Source organism: Nymphaea colorata, chromosome 12 (assembly GCF_008831285.2).
Source record: "Nymphaea colorata isolate Beijing-Zhang1983 chromosome 12, ASM883128v2, whole genome shotgun sequence".
Lineage (NCBI taxonomy): Eukaryota > Viridiplantae > Streptophyta > Magnoliopsida > Nymphaeales > Nymphaeaceae > Nymphaea > Nymphaea colorata.
In genome coordinates this window covers 12,998,614-13,019,640 of record NC_045149.1, presented here as the reverse complement: position 1 = coordinate 13,019,640, position 21,027 = coordinate 12,998,614, and the positions used below count along the sequence as shown (strand labels likewise).

Here is a 21,027-nt window from a genome sequence, read left to right as displayed (position 1 = left end):
ATATGAATTCCCATATCTTTCAGTAAGCTTTTGAGCCACACTATCTCCATTGTTGTAGTTGCCATTGCTCGATATTCAGCTTCTATTGATGATAGCGATACCTTATTATGTTTCTTGCATCGCCAGGAAATTAAGGAGTCACCTAAAAACACACAAAAACCAGTGGTGGAGTGCCTATTATTGGGATCTCCACCCCAATCAGCATCTGTATACGCAACTAATTCTAATATAGAAGAAGAAGACAGAAATAGTCCTTTGTTGATAGTGTTTTTCACATAACGGACAATCTGCATTGCCGCTCCCATATGTACTGAGGTGGGTCTTTGTTGAAATTGGCTTATCACATGCACAGCATGAGCAATGTCAGGTCTGGTGATGGAGAGATAAGAGAGAGCGCCAACTATTTGCCGAAAAGGAGTGGGATTCTCCAATATCTCTCCATCATCAATTTTCATTTTTACTCCCAGTGCTGCTGGAGTATCCACAACTTTGTCATCTGAGATACCTGTTCTGTCAACTAATTCACTAGCAAACTTCATTTGAGAAAGAAGATAACCTTGTTTGCTATAAGCAACTTCAATTCCAAGAAAATAAGTTAGTCTTCCCAAATCAGTCATTTGAAAACATTTGCTAAGAAAGTGTTTTACCTCTATAATCCCTTCACCATCACTCTCAGTAATAACCATATCATCAACATACAGTAATAAAACAATTACACCTACGGAGGTAGTTTTTACAAACATGGCAGTATCAGAGTAGCAAGATTTAAAACCTTGATTAAACATGACACTACTAAACTTGTCAAACCAGGCTTTGGGAGCTTGTTTTAAACCATAAAGAGCTTTCTTAAGGCGTAAAACTTTGTTTTGGGGTAGATCAAAACCAGGGGGAGCACTCATGAAAACTTCTTCTTGTAGGTGACCATTTAAGAAAGCATTTTTAACATCCATTTGAAAAATAGTCCAATGTTTAACAGAGGCAATGGCAATAAGGGTTCTAACAGAAGTCATGCGAGCAACAGGAGCAAAGGTTTCTTCATAATCAATCTCATATTCTTGAGCATATCCCTTGGCAACAAGTCTGGCCTTATATCTTTCTAAGGTTCCATCACTTCTAGTTTTGATTTTATAGATCCATCTACAACCAATAGTCTTTTTCCCCGTTGGTAGAGGCACAATATCCCAAGTTTCATTGCTTTCAAGAGCTTTAAGCTCAAGATTCATGGCTTCAATGCAATTGGGATCTTCTTTAGCTTCAAGGTAAGAAGATGGCTCATGAAAAGAATGATGTGCCATAATACAAGCTCGAAATTTTGGAGAAAAAGACTCATAAGAGACAAATCTTTGAGGAGGCCTAATGTGCCATTGGGATCTCCTAGGAAGAGATTGATTAGTTTCTTGATTTTGGGGGTCTCTTCTTCTATAAACTAAGATCTCTTTTGGAGGGATGATATGAGTAGAATTATCATTGTTGACTTCTTCAATTGGTACATCTATACCTTTATCGGGTTCATCATCATCAATATCATTAGTCCAAAGAAAAGTATAATCTTCTAGTTTCTTGGGTTCATCTTTGAAACCATCTTCATTTTCTAAAAAGATCACATTTCTAGAAACATAAACTTTATCTTTTTTAATATCATAACATCTATAACCCTTTTGAGTTTCGGAATACCCAATAAAAACACAACAAATAGCTTTGGAGGAAAGCTTATCGTCTTTGTCACTTAACACAAAACATTTGCAACCAAAGACTTTAAGCCTATTGTAATTAGGTTTAACATGATGAAGTCTTTCAAAAGGAGAAATATGTTTCAAAAGTTTGGTAGGCATTCTATTAATTAAATAGGTTGAAGTCAAAACAGCCTCGGCCCAAAAGTTTTTGGGAACATTTTTAGATAAAAGAAGGGCTCTAGTAGTTTCAATAATGTGCCTATGTTTACGTTCGGCCACTCCGTTTTGTTATGGAGTGTTAGGACAAGATCTTTGATGAACAATGCCTTTTTCTTTTAGAAATTGTTGAAATTCATTTGACATAAATTCTCCTCCCGAACCACTTCTAAAGACTTTGATATTTGAGCCAAATTGGGTATAGATCATGTTGTAGAAATTCTTAAAGTTTGTGAATACTTCCGATTTGTGCTTGAGAAAATAAACCCAAGTATGCCTAGAATAATCATCAATAAAGATCACATAGTACAATAATCCTCCTTTTGACATAATAGGAGCGGGTCCCCACACATCCGAATGCACCAAATCAAAAGATTTTTGGGCAATAAAATTTCTATTCTCAAAAGGTAAGGCTTTCATTTTAGCCTTAATACAATCATTACAATCAAAGTTCTTTTGACAAAAATTCTCCATGAATGGAAGATGAGACATTTTTTCTATATTGGAATGTCCAAGTCTTTGATGCCAAGTTTGAATGTCACATTCTTTGGAGATATTGCAAGATGGTCTTGAAAGGTCCAAAAAGTCTATGTAGTAGAGATTATTTGTTCTAAAACCTTCCCCAATCATCTTTTTGGATATCCGATCCTGTATCAAACATTTGGATTGTGAGAAGATTACATCAAAACCAAGGTCGGCTATTTGAGAAACGGACAATAAATTTAAGTTTAATTTAGGAATATGTCTTACTTGAGGTACTTTTAAAATTTTGGATCCAAAAGCTAGGTCAAGATTTTCAATAAAATCAATTTCAAGAGAGGTACCATCCGCCGTTTTCACAAAGGAATAAGAATCATTTTTAGTGCATTCGGTGAGAAGGGATTCATAAGGAGTCATATGAAAAGATGCACCCGAATCAATAATCCAAGAGTACTTACTTGAAGAAGTAGATGCCACGGTCGCTCCCAAAGTCGAAGGTGTGCTTCCTCCTTTTAGAAAAGGTTGAAGAGCACTTATGAGTTGCTCAAGTTGGAATGAACTTGCTTCTTTCTTCTCTTCTTGAATTTGAGCCGCAACATTGCTTCTTTTATCAAAAATTCTAAGTTTTGGACATCTTGGCTTGGTATGTCCTTCTTCTTGACAATGATAGCAAATAATTTTTCTCCTTGTTCCTTCATTTGTACGATTGAAGTGAGGAGGTCTATAAGGTCTCAAGTGGGCCCCCGACCTAGATGTGGCAAGCACATTGTTGACTTTCTCTTTATCAAGACAAAGACGATTTTCCTCCATTTGAAGTTCCGCAATAGCCTCATTCATAGATTCATAGATGGTGTTTTAGAACGATGAAGTAAAGCGGTTTTGACACCATCAAATTCCGGTCTAAGACCTATGATAAACTTGTAAAACTTCTCACGTTGTATTTGCTTTTCTCTAAGAATAAGATCTTGTGTCCAATGTGGTTCAAAAATACTCAATTCATCATACAATTGATCCATTTCAGCCACATAATCTTTAATGGATCTATCTCCTTGTTGAAGATTGTGAATTTTGAGTTGAACATGATGCATATAAGCAACATCTCTCATGGTATGAGTTTTCTTTAGATATTCCCAAGCTTCTAGGGCAGAATTTAATTTAGAGATTTGCCCGCTAGTAGCATTGTCAACACAAGTCAAGATCCAAGTAATGATTTTGTGATGACCAACACTCCATTCTTCCCATTTTTTGTTGTATTCAGCCATTACCTTCTCTTTTTCGGTTGCATCCAATTCCATAGCCCTTCCATCAACAACTTTCGTAAGGACTAGTTGTGGTTAAAGTTTTGTCCCATCAACTAGTCCCCAAAGGCTTTTACTACGAATAAAGTGTTCCATAGTTCTAGCCCATTGTATGTAATTTGTTGATGAGAGTTTGGGAAAAGGAAGAGAAGAGACTTTGTCATCCATGGGCACAATCAACAAGGTAGATCCACTTACAAGTTATGAAGAAGATGGCAGCCACGTGAAAAGAAGTCCACGGCAAGGATAAAAACTCAACAATGATAGAAACCAGTCACCCTTTCAACAGCCACGAGCTCACCACCAAGGGAGCTAGATTTCGTCAAGAAATCACCAAAAAGAAGCCAGCAAAAACACTCTTCTTCTTGTGTAAAACTGCAGCAAGCAATATCTCGAACACTTGGAGTGCTTCACAGCTCCAACGCAAGAATAAAAACTGAACATTCAATCTTGAATGACAGCAAGACAAAGAGCCAAAGACGAGGCTCTGATACCATGTAAATCAGGCCCAAAGAAACAACCTCTTCAAGTAATATCAGCCTTGAAGCTTTCACCAACAAGTCAATCTCACAAACCCTCAAACAAGAGGTGAAGAAGAACTTAAATTAATCACACAAAGAGATACAAGAAGTAGGCTAAAAAGCCATACCTAAAACAATGGGAGAGCTGCCCTATTTATAGAGGAGAGGGCCAAAGAGAAGAAGGAGGAGGCAGTCCCAACGGCTAGAAATCTAGCCGTTGGGACTAGTCTCCCTCTATGAAAAATAGAAAAAGGAGAGGGATAAAAGGGGAAAACAGAAAATAATACATAAAGAAAAAATACATAAAGAAAGTGAAAATTACATAGGTGTCCTAAGTACCCAAAATATAAAAATATATATATATATATAAAGCATATATTAGATGACTAATATATGTGATATATATAAATGTATATATGTATACATATGGGATACATACATTCTAACAGTTGAAACAAGTTCTTATAGAAAAAATTAAACAAAAATACACTTTACATTTTAAAAAGAAAATAAAAAAACAGACCAAATTTCTAAAAATACCCTGACAATAAGTAACTTTCAAGAAGTTTTTAAAAGCATGACTGGACTTTTAGAATGAAAAAAAGTGCTTAAATTTTTATGTATTTATCATAACATGCTTTATGGGTAGTCAAAACATTTAGTATTGTTTCACCATATAAATACATCGGAGATAATGGAGGTGTCTTTAACAATCCTTTTCTTAACAAGGCATGAAAATATGATTTTCAAAACTTAGGCATGTCAATGTAAACATGTCAACCTAAGCATGACTTTGTAAATACCTCCATTATATAAAAAAAAAATGTAAGACTACGAGAGTGCAAGTATAAGAGTATGCAGTGCAGTCGATGGCTTAAAAAAATATAGTTGCACCGTGCTGGTTGTGCCTACTTGCATGCTACAAACTTGCCTTGCTTGCTAGCTGTGCATGCTAACGGCCGCCTTGGTGTGCAAGGCGGGGCTATGTGAAGTTTACATAAAGCATTGATATAGGCCCATGGGTAAAACACATTTTCAAAGGAAACATCCTTAAAAATTTTGGCATTTTTTGTTAGAACTTTTGAGGAAAGACACACAGATTCTGCATACCTATAGGCTTCTTATTTAAAGGTCTTAAAATAAACTCATTGTTTGCTTTTTGGAATGAGCTGGCAATCTGGCAAATCTTTGTCCTTCCAGAAGCCCTTCAAGTCATTAATCTTTATCTGCAAGATTCCATAGAGTCGCCTTGGAAGGATGAACACACATATATCATTAATCTTTATCTGCAAGATTCCATAGTCTCCTTGGAAGGATGAACACACACACATATATGTATATATGTGTGTGTGTGTGGTGGGGGGGGGGGGGGGGGGTCGAGCGGGGGATTATTGAAACCCTCCAGCCATCTGGATGTCTTATGAAGAGTTGCATGTTGAATGATTCTGCTTTGCTAGTTAACTGCTTTCACAATTTACACTAAGCATTCAGATAGAAGTTGTTTTATATGTGTAGTTTGTTGTTAAAGTGCCTTCATATCTCTACTTCTCTTTGTTTGCTCCTATACCAACTTTTGCATCTGTTTATGTTTGAATATTAATGTATGGTTTATCACCGAACCTAAGAAATACCTGCTTTATTATGAATAACTATTACAATGCTCACGTTCTTCAGTGGGGATGCAGTAGGAACTAATTGTGAAGTCACTTTGAGAATTTCTTTAAGGCCATCAACTTGTATATCTCAATAATTGATGCTGACCTCTCATCATTGAAATCAACTTTAACAGAATAACTATGCTATTCATCCACTTACAGTATACTTGTTTTACTTTCAACAGCTTGTCTCCAATTTAATATGTTCTGCTCATGCCTTTGATGGTGATATAACTCCGTTCCTTGAAGCTAGTGTCCTCCACCATTTCCACTTGCTCTTTCATGCCTCAAGGGGAAACTCTAGCTTCTAAGATGGACACCCAATTAATCCTTAGCTTCTGAAATGGGATTTTGAGGAGTGATCTATGCAGCAATTGGGAAGTGGACAATGTGGGGGAGAGGGTTTGGCATCACATAAGCCCTATCGGCAATTTACATATTCAATATTAACAGGTATATGTGAGCCTGCCTGACCGTTTACATATTCAACATCAATACCTAGGTCTGCAATTCTACAAATCATGAATGGATTTGTAGTTATACCATCAGGCAATCCCATTTTCATGCACAATCAAATGCAAAAGTTCTGTGATAGAAATTAATGTGTACCTTTTTTCTTAGATCATGTTTTTTTATCCATTAGTTAGACATTAATTTGATACTAAACACCAACTGTTAAAACAACTAATGGAACCAATTGTTTGCCATGGTAGGTTACTGATTTACTGAGATGGTCAGCTTGGAAAAGGTTGCACATATCTATTGAGTGCCGAAGCTATAATACAGCTTAAGTGAAAAATGAAGGATAATGTTGCCAAAAGTTCTCAAGTTTTTTCACTTTCACTACTTTTGTCTTTCCGTAATTAGCATAATTTCTTATTTTTTTAAAAGGCATCTACACCCACAAAATTGAAACAGTGTCTGATCCTCAAGGTGCTGAATGAATTGAATGTGAACTTGCAGTAAGTGGAAAACTGAGACACATACCTGCTTTTTGTTTTTCTTTGTTTCTATGTAAATATTGTTCTTCATTCATTCACATAAACCATAATTTCCACTTCTTTACATCTTGCCCATGGTCTGACAGATGCAGTTTACTAAAATTTCTTAGATACTCTTTTGCTTCATTTCATGATGAGAAAATTGGCTGCCACGATTCAAGATGACAAGAAGTTGTTCAAGTCTTTTTCGTAACTGGAGCATTGGCTGAACTTAACTGGCCTGAATCTTACCAAGCTCTTAAACAACAGAGGATGAACTAAATGGATTTCAGGATTCAATTTGATAACGTACAATAGCCATTTTCATGTCACTGGCCAAAGCTACTCCAATCATTGTCACAAATATTGTCTTATTCAAAAAAGGCCCATATTTATGTTAAGAATGATTAAAATAAAAAAAATGGAAAAAGACATTTTTTGGAAAAAAACATCAAAATGAATTTAACATGCTTTTTCCATTTTTTATCACATTTTTTTGTGATTTTTTGCATTATTTTTGCTTTAAAGTTAAAAGGTTCAGTTAAATTATTTATCTTCATTTCTATCATTACTAAGATGTCATTTTGTCATTTATCTACTTAACTTTTTTCTCATGAGATTCTCATTTTTTTTATTTTTTACTTAATTTTAGATTTTTTTAAAAAAATGCACAGATTTAACCTATGTCACCTAAGTGCGGGGTGTGGGTGCGGATGCGGCAATTTTTCAAAAAAAAATTAGGTGCGAGTGCGGCGAGGGTGTACATTACTACATACATGTGTGTGTGTGTGTGTAAATCATTTGTTACATAGTTATTTAACTGTTTAGTAGCCTTATTTATTTATATTTATACATAAAAATTTGTATTGAAGATAATTTTAGTTATGTGCACATTTAAAATGGTCAGTTTTGAACAGATTCGGCTGGCCGAACTGAATGTGCTGTGTTGGAGAAGCACCAGGCACCAGCGTCGACACAGGTGCGGCAGCCATTTAGAAGCACCCAGGTAACATAGGATTTAACCGAGAATTTGCCTAGAAAAAACAACTTTGTTGAAAAATACCTGAAAAAAGCCTATTTAAAATCCAAGAATGATATTTGTGACAATGCTTAAAAGAAATTATAAGCATTCAAGTAACAAGCTTAAAATAGATAAATTCCCCATATTATCATGCACAAAATAACAGGTAGGAAAAGTGTAACAGTTCTACCTCTTCATCTGCTTCAGCCTTTGTTGCAAAAGCTGTATGCCCCTCTTGCCAAAGAAATTCTCGGCTCCTGTCAGCTTAGAACACAAATAGCCATTAATTCTGGCCAATCACAGGTCCACAAGGTACATCAGCTTAAACATTCTAAGCATGTAAAAGCCTTCAGAACACCAAAAAGAACAGAATAGAGAATCAACTAATTATTTCACAAGAAACAATGAATGCTCAACACCAAAAAAAGTGGAAAGGGATGAAAGAATGAGAGAAAAACAGCTACGAAGTACACAGATAGACATTTTCAGCAAAGAAAGTAACAAAACACTGCATTATTTTTCAACACTTGCTCTGAAAACAATAAGCTAAAGCGATAAGCCAAAGAAGAGAACTCCCGAGACAAATTTTGCCTGATAGGTAGACTATAGAAGCATGAGAGAGGGAGGGAGAGAGAGAAGAAGCAGGAACGGAGAGAGCACAATTGTAAGTCACATGGGTACTTCAATAAGGTCCACGTACCTGTGTCGCCGTACCCGTACCCAAAGTGGGTACTAGGACACACTAGGGTACTTTTTACTTCAAAACTGATTCAAATTACTTAATTTTGTCCAACTCAGTTTTCATTTTGTTTTAGAGTTATTATTCATTAACAGGTAATGTTCTTATGTATAACACTTGTTTATTTAAATGCTATGCCCACATAGGTACGGATGCGGGTGCCCATGCCGGTACGGGTTCGGACTATTTTCAAAAAACTTGTGTACGGGGGAACAGCATGTATATCTATATATATATATATATATATATATATATATAGATATATATAGGAAGAAGAGAGAGATGAATAGGAAGGGGTAGGCGGCTCTGCTTCCCATATATATATATAGATATAGATATATATGAAGAAGAGAGAGATGAATAGGAAGGGGAAGATGGCTCTGCTTCCCCTATTTCTCACTCTGTCACTAGCAAAAGAGAGAGAGAGAGAGAAGACGGGCTTCCCTTAATTCCATCTGCTTCATGTGTCGATCCACCCCACCCCCCCCCCCCCAAAAAAAAGAAAAAAGAAAAGAAAGAAAAAAACAACAACCTTCCAAACTACATGTATCTACTTTTCTTGTTTTGCCTCAAGTTTTTTATTATTTCTTCATCCTACTCTTTTTCATTGCTTCTTTTTATTGCCGTGCCTATACTTGTGTCCTACACCTATTGGACATAGTTGGCCATAGACCTTATGCAAACTTCTCCATCACAGGAATATGTACACTAAACTGCTTTTAGCATGCTCATACATGTTAAATGCAAGTATCAAACTGACCTGATAAAAGGAGTTGGATTGCTAAACTCCCAGCGAACCACATTACACCATTGATTGAGCTTTAATGGAAGGTCTCGGTGGCCCCTTATCCACTTTGAATAGTAAGGGTACATAACAGTCTCACTTGTTGGACGGATAGCAATGGGCACATCCAACTCCGACTGACCAGACTTTGTTACCCAAGCTACCTGAATCACAAAAAAACAGTTTGAGGAAACTAAAAAACCTATCATCAGGATGATTGCAAATAAATGACAAATACAAAAGCAAAATAAATTATGTTAAAGGATTTCTTCCAGAAAATATCCTAACCGAAATCATCATCCTCTACCCAGCGATCATATAATTGTCTACTCCTGAGTTAAAAAGCTGAAAAAAGCACAGAATAGCTCCCAATAATTGTTTGTACCATATGCAGCTTGCATAATGACCACTTAGAATTGACTGATGTCTCCATGCATTTGATGCATCTATTGGCTTCATAAGTACTAGTTGTCTATGTTATCCAACTCAGTCTAGCAAGAAACCTCACCTTCAAAGCCAAAAATTATATAGTCTATGCAGGTACCAGGTCTCCTTTAGGTGCATAAGATATAACAGGATATACTAGCATATAATAGGTAAAAATTAGATGGAAGCAACTTCACATGGGGACATAATATGCATGGCTCATGAAAGAATACAAGCTATAGTTTTCAGGCACAGGTATCTGAAGCCTCCTTTTATATGCACAAAACAGTGGACCCCTCAGCACATGGTCCTGGCACATAGCGCAAGAATAGCATAATATACCTCCAATGCTCATGCATCATTATGTGGCTTGCATTCCACAATCGCAAGCACTTTCTTCCTCAGACGATAACTGCTCTATCGTGTATTGGTTTATAGTTTGTACCCAGGAGATTCAAGATAAAAGTTAAGTTAGTGAAAAGTGGGCGACTATGTTTTGTTTTAACTTTTACATCTTCTTATAGGTTCTTACCATTTTACACGTAAAAAAATCTTACCATGAAAACCATGCTTCACCGGAAAGGTCATTCCATTTGTCACAATTTTAAATACATGTTGGTCCAATTTGCCATGTTTGGTGTCTTTTTCCCATATTTGTTAGTCTACAACTTCCTTAACATGGAGAATCAAACAATGAATCTACACTTAATTTTCTATGTAATAAGAAAAACAGTTTATGAAAATCAATATCAAGCACATAATTTTTCAATACTTGCCAAAGAAGATGGACATATTTTAGGCAAAAAACCATCCATTGGGTGCATGAATATGAAGAAATTCTCTTGCATTATGATGCACTCCTTTGAAACTTACCATTCTAATTTTTCATGAAACGAATGTTTGCTTTAATTTGTGAATGAAGAAACTCCCCTTCTTTTAGTAAAACAGAAATTTTCATTGTAAAAGAACTAAAGCAGCAACTTCAGCAAAAATTCCTGAAACTAGAGGAGTACACAAAACTTCACCTCTGGAGCAAAGCCCTCTATGTGATCTTTCTCCTTCTCCAAGACGTTTGAAGAAACAAATAGAGGAAAGTAACAATTCTTTATGCCCATCTTCTTAATTTCTGGATCAAAGAAGTCCTAGAAACACATAAACAGCAGTCAAATACAACAGTTCTCCAGTTCATCCACTGATCCACACAATAAAACATAGTCAATGATGTTTCTAGGAAATTATGGAAAAACAAATACCCATGACAGGCACCAGTGAATCACAATAAAACAAAAAAATCCATTTTAGGCATACTATTTCTTGCACTAATAGACAAATTTATATAGAAGAATCAATATGGACAACATGTCATCATAAGAAGCAAACAATATCAATCAGAGAAAAAAAATGACCAATTTCTGCATAAATAGACAATCTGGAAAATACAGTTTCAACTTATCAGTGTCCTAGTTCTCGGCAAGGCTTATCTCTCAACAGCCTGTTTCTAAAGCACATCCATTAAATCATAAAAGTTCTAGATATGTGCCTATGTGTGTTGAAGTGTGTCATAAAACAAGTTATGGGATAATAAGTCTGGATAATGCTGTGAATGACACATGATTTTACTGTTAACTTTAAAAATTATTATCACCAAAGGCATATGTGTTTGTCTATGTCATTGTCACATATATCGTGTAAGGGTATTATACGGCAACTTATTTTTCGGGTACAATACGACAAAATTATACATCTCAGGAAATTCTTGGAAAGCTTTTTATTCAATTAAAAAAATACTAAAAATTAGGTAAAAGTAAAATAAAAAAAAACTAATCATAAGACTCTGAAAAACGATTAGATAAAATCATAAACATGATATGATGTGGGTGAAAAGTAGTACATTAAAAGCAAATAATAGCCATAAGTAAGATTTACAAAATAATAAATTTGGTTGGTCTCCATGCTAGACGCAATTTACTCAGCCGCATGATATGAAGGCTGAGTTAATGAAGGAGTTATTGCTATGGAGGGGTTTCATAGGAGCAGATGGGCTCTCTCTCGCTCTCTTCTTTCTTGCATCTAATTTTCTATAATACATCTCTCTCTCCTCTTTATTACATAATTAATATTCATTACTACATGCACCTTTCAGCACTCTCTCTTCTTTATTATGCTTAATTTTCTGGTTAACGTTTGGTTGAACAATTAAAAAAAAATCTAACATCCAGTAAAAAAAAGCAAAAAAGACGCGAAAAAAACATGTATTTTTGTATTTTTTTATTTTCTGACGTTTTTTGAAAACGACGCGTTTTATTGATGTTTTATATGGCTGACTTATAGTTAACGTATTTATAGTGTTTTTCCCCAATAAAACGCGATATTTGTGACAATGACTCTGCGCGACCTTGCATGCCTTAGAGAATCTTAAAACAAGTTATGGGATAATAAGCCCAAAGAATGTTGTCAAACTTATGAGATTTCGCTAATTAATATTGTTTTCTTCTTATGTAGTCCTCCTTTTCTTTTTCTTCTTTTGCTTTATGCCCATCTTCTTTTCCTCACTCCTTTTTAAATTGCATGTGAACTGTACCCGTTATAGTTACAATTATAGTTCACATAATGTATCATATTATTATATTTAGAACATCTGCATGCTCTTACAATTATATTGCACATTTATACTCTCAACATCTGCACGTTGTTTTAGTTTCTCAACTGCTTGCATATATCTGTACTGAGCTTGCTTATACCTTTTTCTTTCTTTCTTTTTTTCTTTTGTAACCAGAACTATAATCGACAACATTATGACAAGCAATGTTAACATGAAAGTTGTGATTATGCTGTGGATTCATAGTTCCCTTTTTCTTCTTTTTCATTAGATAAGTATTTATGTTTCAGTTTGCGCTTTTGTTTCTAGAAATCAAAATTAGAGATGTAGCAATTTTATTGAGGAGATTTAAGGCTATGTTTCGATGGAGGGAAAGAAAGGGAAAAGAAAGGGAGGAAAGAGGGTGAAGGGAGCAAAGGAAAAGAAAAGAAAATATTTATTATAAAAGCTTATTTGTATAGGAAGCAAATGAGAGGACACGAATTGTCAAGTATCATATTTGTTTACTTATAGTAAATAAAGGAAAGGAAGAATTCAATTTTGTTTACAATATCATCCCTAATACATTAGTTATATTAAAAGAAAGGAAATAGTTCAATTTTGTTTACAATAATATCCTTAATACACCAGAATTTAACTGTACACGTATCTCTTTCCATCTCTGTCTCTCATTGTCAGCCCAACAGAAAAATGAGCGGAGCAGTGGCAGCATCCACTTTTGGGAAAAGGGGAAAGGAGTCTCTCACTGCAGCCCCTTTTCCTCGCAAGCATTCACCTAATAGAGAACAACAAAGGGGCAAAAATGAGAGAGCAAGAGAGAGACATTGGCCCAATGGAGAATGACACAAAAGAGGGGTTCTGTCAAACCCTTCAAAAAAAAAAAGAGAGAGAGACAGAGACAGAGAGGTCTGTTTGGAGGGTTAAAAATGCCATTTTTTCCCTCTCCTTTCCTCGTCTCTCCTTTCTTTCCTATCCAAACACAATTTGCTTTAGTTCTTTTCGGTCCTTCCTTCAAAATCAAACATCAAACATAAAACCAGCTATCATGTCCTTTCCTTTTCCTCTATTTCCCTCCATCCAAACAGGTTGTAAAAGACTTTGTCAGAAGGACTCGCCAAATAGGTGCCAGCACAAACATCGACATCCCTGCACGTATGGATACGTGGACGGTACAGCTCAACACAGCACCTTACATGGTCAACATGCGTCTGGTATGGCGTGCCGTGTCTGTGTTAGTTTGTGATGTCTCAGAGGCACACCTGACTTGGGTCCATAGAGAGTCGGGTGCAGTCAAGAAATGCAGAGAACAAATATGTCCTCTTTTTGAGGGATTTTTTTATTTCAAAAGATTGAACCCTTTTGAAGGGTTTTAGACTTTTAGGGCTTCATTGAAGCCCTTTCACTTTCACTTTTGCATGATGCACCCTACCTCTGCTTTGGTGTTCTCCGACGATCAGCTCTGGCGTATCATTGCTTCCTTCCAGCATCCAAGCAAACAATGCAGCTTCCTCTCCGTCCGGCGACCAAGCCATTTGGTTATCTTTTTGTATTTTCAACTTTTCCAGTGGGCTAATTGGATTTTTCAGTCTGTTCTGTCATCGTCCTCATTTTCCCTGCCTATCAGGATTGGTTTCCTCATTTGGCTTGTTCTATTCTAATCTCCAATTTAAGACATGTGTAATCGATTCTAAAAAAATGCTTAGTCTTTTCTCCAATTTTTTTTTTCTATTTGCAAGCATGGTTGGCTACAGATTTTTCTGTTTTTTTTGTCAGTATATGCTCTTCTTTATTTTTTGTTTTTTGTTTGTAGCATTCTCGAGTCTTGACTGACTTAGTTCTTTGTTTTTTCTATTCTTTCTTTTTTTCTTACATTTTGTTCATAAGCATGGTTGGGAGTAAATTTTTTTCTATTTCAGTTCATTGAGAGATTGAGCATATGCACGTTTTGTTCCCTTTTTTTTTGGGCTTGTAAGAGATAAGTGTTAAAATATAAATCCTTCACCAGCACGTTGAAGAGGAGTCTCTTAGGATTCCACCTCCTTGTAGAATGTGTTAAGATATTTAATGTCCTTGAAACATGTGAAGAGTCTCCTAGGATTCTATGTTGTAGTTAATATCCTTGTTATATGTGAAGTCTCCTAGGATTCTATGTTGTAGTTAATATCCTTGTATTATGTGAAGTCTCTTAGGTTTCTATGATGTAATTAATGTCCTTGGAGCTTGTGAAATCTCCTAGGATTCTACGATTGGAGACTCTTAGAATTCTGGAAATGGGATTATAAATAAAAGCCGTGCAAACCATTTTGGCTACGGCTTCTTCTCCTCAGTTTCTTCTTGTTTTCATTCTCTCTCTCTCTCTCTATCTCTATCTTCCTGCATGAGTACTGTTTTCTGGTTACAGATATTGGTGCTAGATTTCTATCAATAAGCACAGTCAACTGTTCTATATGAACATAGCATATATGTTGTACATGTAAATGCATATATGATTATATGTTGTATTTGTATATATGAATGTATATATGCTGTTTATACATAAGAATTTATGAAATTGCTGTAAAAGTGTAACTATATGTTGCATATTCATTTCTTTTCTTGTTTGTCCTTTTCATTTTCAATTTGCATTTATTTTACACATTTATATACATTTCCATTCTCCAATATATGCTGTATATAATTATATACAACAGCAGACAGCAGTTTTAGGCTTTCAGTTAGTTTTTTTCCATATAGAACATAAGCTACATTACAGTTAATAGTATTTTGAGTTTTAATGATTTAGCCTTTCCTTGTTTATAATGTTACAAACGATGCATAGTACTATAATGTTGTTAGAATTTACATGTTTCAATGTATATAATTGTAATGTTAATACATTTTAGATGCATTTATATGTTAAATTTAAATTTTCATTTTAAAATTAGGAGTGAGTGAATTGTTGTATGTCTTTTGGACTCTATGTGTTGCGCATACTCTAAATTTATCATTAAATGACATATACACCCCACCAAGTGAAGAAGATCCTCAAGGACATGAACAATTTTCATTTTAAAATTAGGAGTGAGTGAATTGTTGTATGTCTTTTGGACTCCATGTGTTGCACATACTCTAAATTTATCATTAAATGACATATACACCCCACCAAGTGAAGAAGATCCTCAAGGACATGAACAATTTTCATGAATTGAAGATATGGAAAAAGATGCAAAGAATATCATAACTTTCATTGTTAATCACCAACACACCTTGTCTCCTTTTGGTAGTTAGACTTGAAATTATTGAAAGTTGCTTAGGCACGATTTGTTTCCGTCATCGCCGAGTTGAAAAGGTTTAAGTAAGGCAAACATTAGTTCATATGGAGGTTGACGAAGATTGGAACTTCTATAAAGGTCAAGCAATTAAGAACATTATTGTGGATGATAAATGGACAAATAGATTGACATATTTTTTTGGTTCACAGAGCCAATTTAAGGGATGCTGAAGGAAATGGATAAGGATGAAAGTGAAACTATGCGTTATAAGGTTAACGAGATGTGGAATAATATGATTGAGCAAATTCATTCTATAGCTTTCAAGCATGCAAAAAAATGTATTGCACTTGATAATTCAGAGCTTTTTTATTGCATACATTCATTACTAGTAGAGCTTTATAAGGCTCATTCTTTAAATCCTAAACATTATACAAAAAAATGGCTAGAAGGAGCTCCTAGATATGTCCCTCCAAATCAAGATCATAAGATATCGAAGAATATAATATCATGAACAAAGAGACTTTATTCATATCCTTATGTTAGAAAACAAGCCAATTATGAATATTCAAAGTTCAATGGATAAAGATTTGATTCTAAAGATGTAGAGGCAGCAAGAGAAGATGAAAACGTAAATCTTTTTTATTGGTGGCCGATATATGAATCCAAAATGCCAACTCTTCAAAAACTGGCAATAAGATTAGTTAGTCAGCTTGTTACATCGTCATGTTGCAAAAAGAAATTGAAGCACAATATTAAAGGAAAGAAACTCACTAGTAAGCACGTAGAAGACCTAGTCTATGTGCACTCCAATTTGCGGCTACTTTCAAGAAAGGATAAAGAATATAGGTATTAGGCATTTCATATTTATTTATGTTATTTTGTTAATTCAATATTTCAACTTTTTAATCTTCATCTTATAATAAAATGTGGTTCTGGATCATATCAATATTGAGATGTGAGACCGCAAGAATTCAACTTCGAATGAGAGCTCAACTTAAATACTGCTAATTTGGATTTAGCTGATCATGTTTTTCCTTTGATGATTTTGGTGATGATATTGATTTTAATGATAGCATTGAAGATAATCAAGATATCGATGGAGGAGCAAAAGAATGATGAAGACATGAAGGTTTATTGTAACTGATGATGGAACAATCCTCAAGACTCTAATGATCTAATCCTTGAGGACTTGTAGTGGTTATTTGTTAATATTTATTTAGATTGTTGCTATTTTTTATTTTATATATATATATATATATTCTCTCACTGCACCCGCACCGAAGTTTTTTTCCGGGCTTGCTACATCCCGCACCCATGTGACATAGGTAAAAGGATTTTTCATTCTTTATATTGTTAAAAAGCATCGATGTTGAACTTTAACCTTGAATTGTTCAACCTCAATAAATTGATTTTTCAATTTTTTAATTATGCTTATTATCATGTTATGAAATGTTTATTGTGTTAGTATTATCTTGCAGTTAAATGCATTTTGTTGGTATAAGTTGATAAGCATAGGTTCTTCATTGAGAAATGCTTCAATTTTGTAGTTAGTTTATAAAAACTAGTATTGCATTTCATTGATTTCCCTTTTTTATCACCAGCCCTGTTTAGGCTCCAAGCACAACTCACTACCAAGGCCGCACTTCGCACTTTTGACAAAAAATATTTTTTGTAGGTTTTTTGCAAGCAAATATTTTTTACACTTGAGAACATTTTCCAGGAAAAAAAAAACTTCTTCCAAAAGTTAAAGAATATCTCAAGACAATGCCGGCATGATATTTTCAAGATGTTCTTATCATTCAAAAATATACCAAACATAAAACAATTTACCAACAACAATTTGTGGCTTCTTATGGTGATAATATTGTCACATTCTAAATGCTCAGTGACATGGACAACCATGGCGCAAAATATCATTTTCAGTGTCAGAAAAGTGAACTGAGAGAGTTCATATGATGTGCATTAATTTAGAATCTGATATGGAATAAAATTCCAATCTATAATAGTCCCTTCAACCCTTTGCTGATGATATATGCTTCAATATAATCTCCTCAACGTACCTGATACAGGCAGCTTTCCAGTTGACAACAATGTTGTGAAAATCAGTTTATAAGTTGACTTGTCAAAAAGATTCTAGGAAACAGCTGAATCGAATTGACTTGGAATTATATTCAGTTAAAAACGAAAAGTTTGATTATTTTAAATTAAAAAAATAAAGAAAAAGTAAAAAATATATTTTAAAAATTAAAAACATGACAGTAAACAACGATTTGTAAGTTTTACCACCACTAAAATGGGAGTATCTTTTTGCAGCAGTCACTATGTGTGCCCCTGTGTTCCCCGCCTTAAAACATTTGAACAAGTGACTCACTGGCCAAACAAATTGTTGGATGAGATCTACATAGTTACATAGTTTCTTAACAAATAAAAACTCTTGAAATGCATTATTGCAAGGTATAAAAAGAAAATCGATGCCATCAAAACCAACGGCCCACTTTGCAATCAGAATTTGAAGGGTCAAAAGATCATGATTTTATACCCAAAAAACACGAACCACAACATTATTTATAATAAGGAGGTAATGCTAAATATATTTATACCATCAGAATAAGTAAAATCATTGTATTAGCCTGGTGCACACACCGGAGCTTGAGGAATATCATGCGTGTGTTTGTGAATATAGATGTGCCATTTTGTGGGACACTTTGGCGTTTCCATCACGGCAAAAGCAAGCGAACAGATGGACAACAAAATTTCCTAAGGACAGAAAAAATGATCTAATGCCAAGACGATGGGTTGAGAAAATGCTTACTTTCAGTATGTCCCAGATTGAAAAAGCCCATGGTCTTAGTATGTAACAACCAGAGACATCGTAGTATTCAATCATCTCTCCATTAACTACCACCTGCAGAATCATCGGAAATGACGTAGATGCAGAAATAGACACGGTCGAACTCCTCTGAACATATGTACGGGATTAATTATGGGCTAAATTGATTTTAACAATACCTCTGAATACCATTCCCCAAAATTCTCGTCCTTCTTATACGTAAGACCAAGACCTGTCTCTTTCTTCACCTCCTTCTTTTTTGGTGCTGGAAAAGAAAAGGAACCAAATAAAAAAAAAAACACAAAAATTTAGCTCCGCAGTGAAATATGTGATCACCAAGGAATGGACTTCTGCAGAGAGAAGAGTTAGAGTTCTACCATTCTTAGTGCCTCCTTGCGAAGGTTTTTTCTGCTTTGTTTCCTTGAGTTTTCCACCATCAGCCCTGTCCTTAATAGACAAAGAATCCAATCCTGAATTCTCCATCTCACTGACGGAAACAATAATGGTAGGGTTTCAGCAAAATTTTTACACTGGAAACAAGGTCCTAGGAATTTCCTAACACAAACACATGCAAACAAGATGCTGGCAACTCTGTCGAAGCGAGACAACGGTTTATACTCGATTGCAGAGAAGAATCTGTGATTTCATGCGGTTACAAGAACAAAAGAAAAAGACTTCCTATGGTATCAGGAAGTAGCAGAGAGAGAGAGGCAAGGGGGATGGTGGGGAGGGGTTTACTAGGCTTTAGAAATGAAAACGAAGGTGATGGGAATACTAGGCTTTGGAAATGAAAATGAAGGTGATGGGAAATGTAGGGTTTCCGAAACCAAGAAGATGACCGGCGGTAATCCAACGGTTGAGATTCGACGCACGGAGAAAATCGCCAAGGAGCTTATTTAACCGGCAGAGATCTGGACGTTTCTGGTAATGGCCGCCGTTAGACGCCCTAGGTTCGATGGCTGATGGGCGTGGAGAAGCCAACAACGGGTCCAATAAATTGCGAGAGACTCGATGGTCGGCCCCCTCGCGTTAACCTAACGCTGGACCTGCTTCCCGCCCGCCGTGACCCCTTTTTGGGTCCTACGAACAGGACCCACCATCCCCATAGCTATGGAGTAGGCGAGCCTGGCAGTCTGCCCTCTCGAATGAAATGAATGAAGGATGATTAGACCATCCAACAACAGTTGGAAACCAGTTCTTCGCAACGGTTGAATGATAATTTTACCCCCAACCACTCGAGCCCCTTCGCGTCGAACCCCTTCGCAACGGTTGAATGATAATTTTACCCCCAACCACTCGAACCCCTTGCAGCTTACAGGTTCGCCCAATGGATTCCTGGTCTAGCCCTTGTTGCAGGGAGCATAAAATCAACATAAGCTGACGCAGAGAGAGCAAGAATGTTGGGCTATTGGGATTTCTAAGGAACCTATAAGCGAACAAAGTTAGGACCTTGGATAGTGAGCTTTGTCTATGTATATAAGCAACTTGCAAAGCCCATATGTATATATACACACACACATACAAGTAATATATATGGACTTTTACAATATATATATATATATATATATAGATATATAGAGAGAGAGAGAGAGAGGGAGAGAGGGAGAGGGAGAGATTGATTAAAAACCAAACCCTTTAATTTTTTGCTAAAAAAGATTTTAAATAAAATATAAACATCCTAATATATTTGATTTTTCTATTATCAAAATGTTGAGCTATGAAAGCCACTCAAAAAAATGATCAGCTTAATAATATTTTGCATCAACCTAGCATTAAGATCGTATTGGTAAGATTAGATTTCAAAAAAAAACATGGGGTCTGGTTTCTACACCAATGACTACACACACACACACACATATATATATATATAGAGTTGACAAGGAAAGGAAGCGAATGATTGTGGTTGTTGGATAGTGGCCATTGAGCCCTATCCGGTTACGAGATTTTTGTGGGAGTTGATCCAATAGTTACGAGATTTGTGGGAACTGATCATTCTCGAAAATCTCTCACTCATCCAAACCACATGTTGGCAGAAAAGGGAAAACCTAAGGGACTGTTCTATTTTAAAAAGCCCAGCAGTTTTTGTTTAGGGTTTATCGATTAATGGCTACCCTAAACTAGTCCCTTAGAAGGAAACCCGTTAATCAAACTCTGCTTCTTCTTCCTCCTCTCCTTTCTCTTGTTTTGTTGCTTTGCTATTTTCCAGAGAGGACGGTCGCTGCTTCTTCACTAGAACATAGGAACCTTTGGTGAACACACTGTGCAGGCGACCACTTGAATTTCCACTGCTACTTCGTCTGCTCCAACAGTGGTATCAGAGCCAACTTGTCGAATTCAAAAATGACATCAAGAGTGGGAGCCTCAAAGTTAGCTAAGACCTATGTCACCTGAATGCGGGGTGCGGGTGCGGGTGCCGGTGCCGGTGCGGGTGCCGGTGCGGCACATCTCAAAAAAATTAGGTGCGGCGGTGCGATGAAGATATTTTATTAATATTAATATTAATATTATTATTATTATTAATTTTTCGTAGAAATTGAATAACACAATTAAAATT

General features: G+C 35.6%; 1 protein-coding gene across 1 annotated transcript in view; it reads right to left on the bottom strand.

Annotated features, from left to right (window-relative positions):
• Positions 1–19,505, bottom strand: part of LOC116265642 (proline--tRNA ligase, cytoplasmic) — a 41,024-nt gene extending 21,519 nt beyond the window's left edge. The window contains exons 1-6 of the mRNA XM_031646388.2: positions 18,851–19,505; positions 18,653–18,738; positions 18,456–18,548; positions 10,819–10,935; positions 9,344–9,531; positions 8,035–8,101 (exon numbers count right to left, since the gene is read on the bottom strand). Of these exons, the coding sequence (XP_031502248.1) occupies positions 8,035–8,101; positions 9,344–9,531; positions 10,819–10,935; positions 18,456–18,548; positions 18,653–18,738; positions 18,851–18,956 (657 nt within the window). The 5' untranslated portion in view covers positions 18,957–19,505. The remainder of the gene's footprint in view (positions 1–8,034; positions 8,102–9,343; positions 9,532–10,818; positions 10,936–18,455; positions 18,549–18,652; positions 18,739–18,850) is intronic.
• Positions 19,506–21,027: the final 1,522 nt, after the last annotated feature.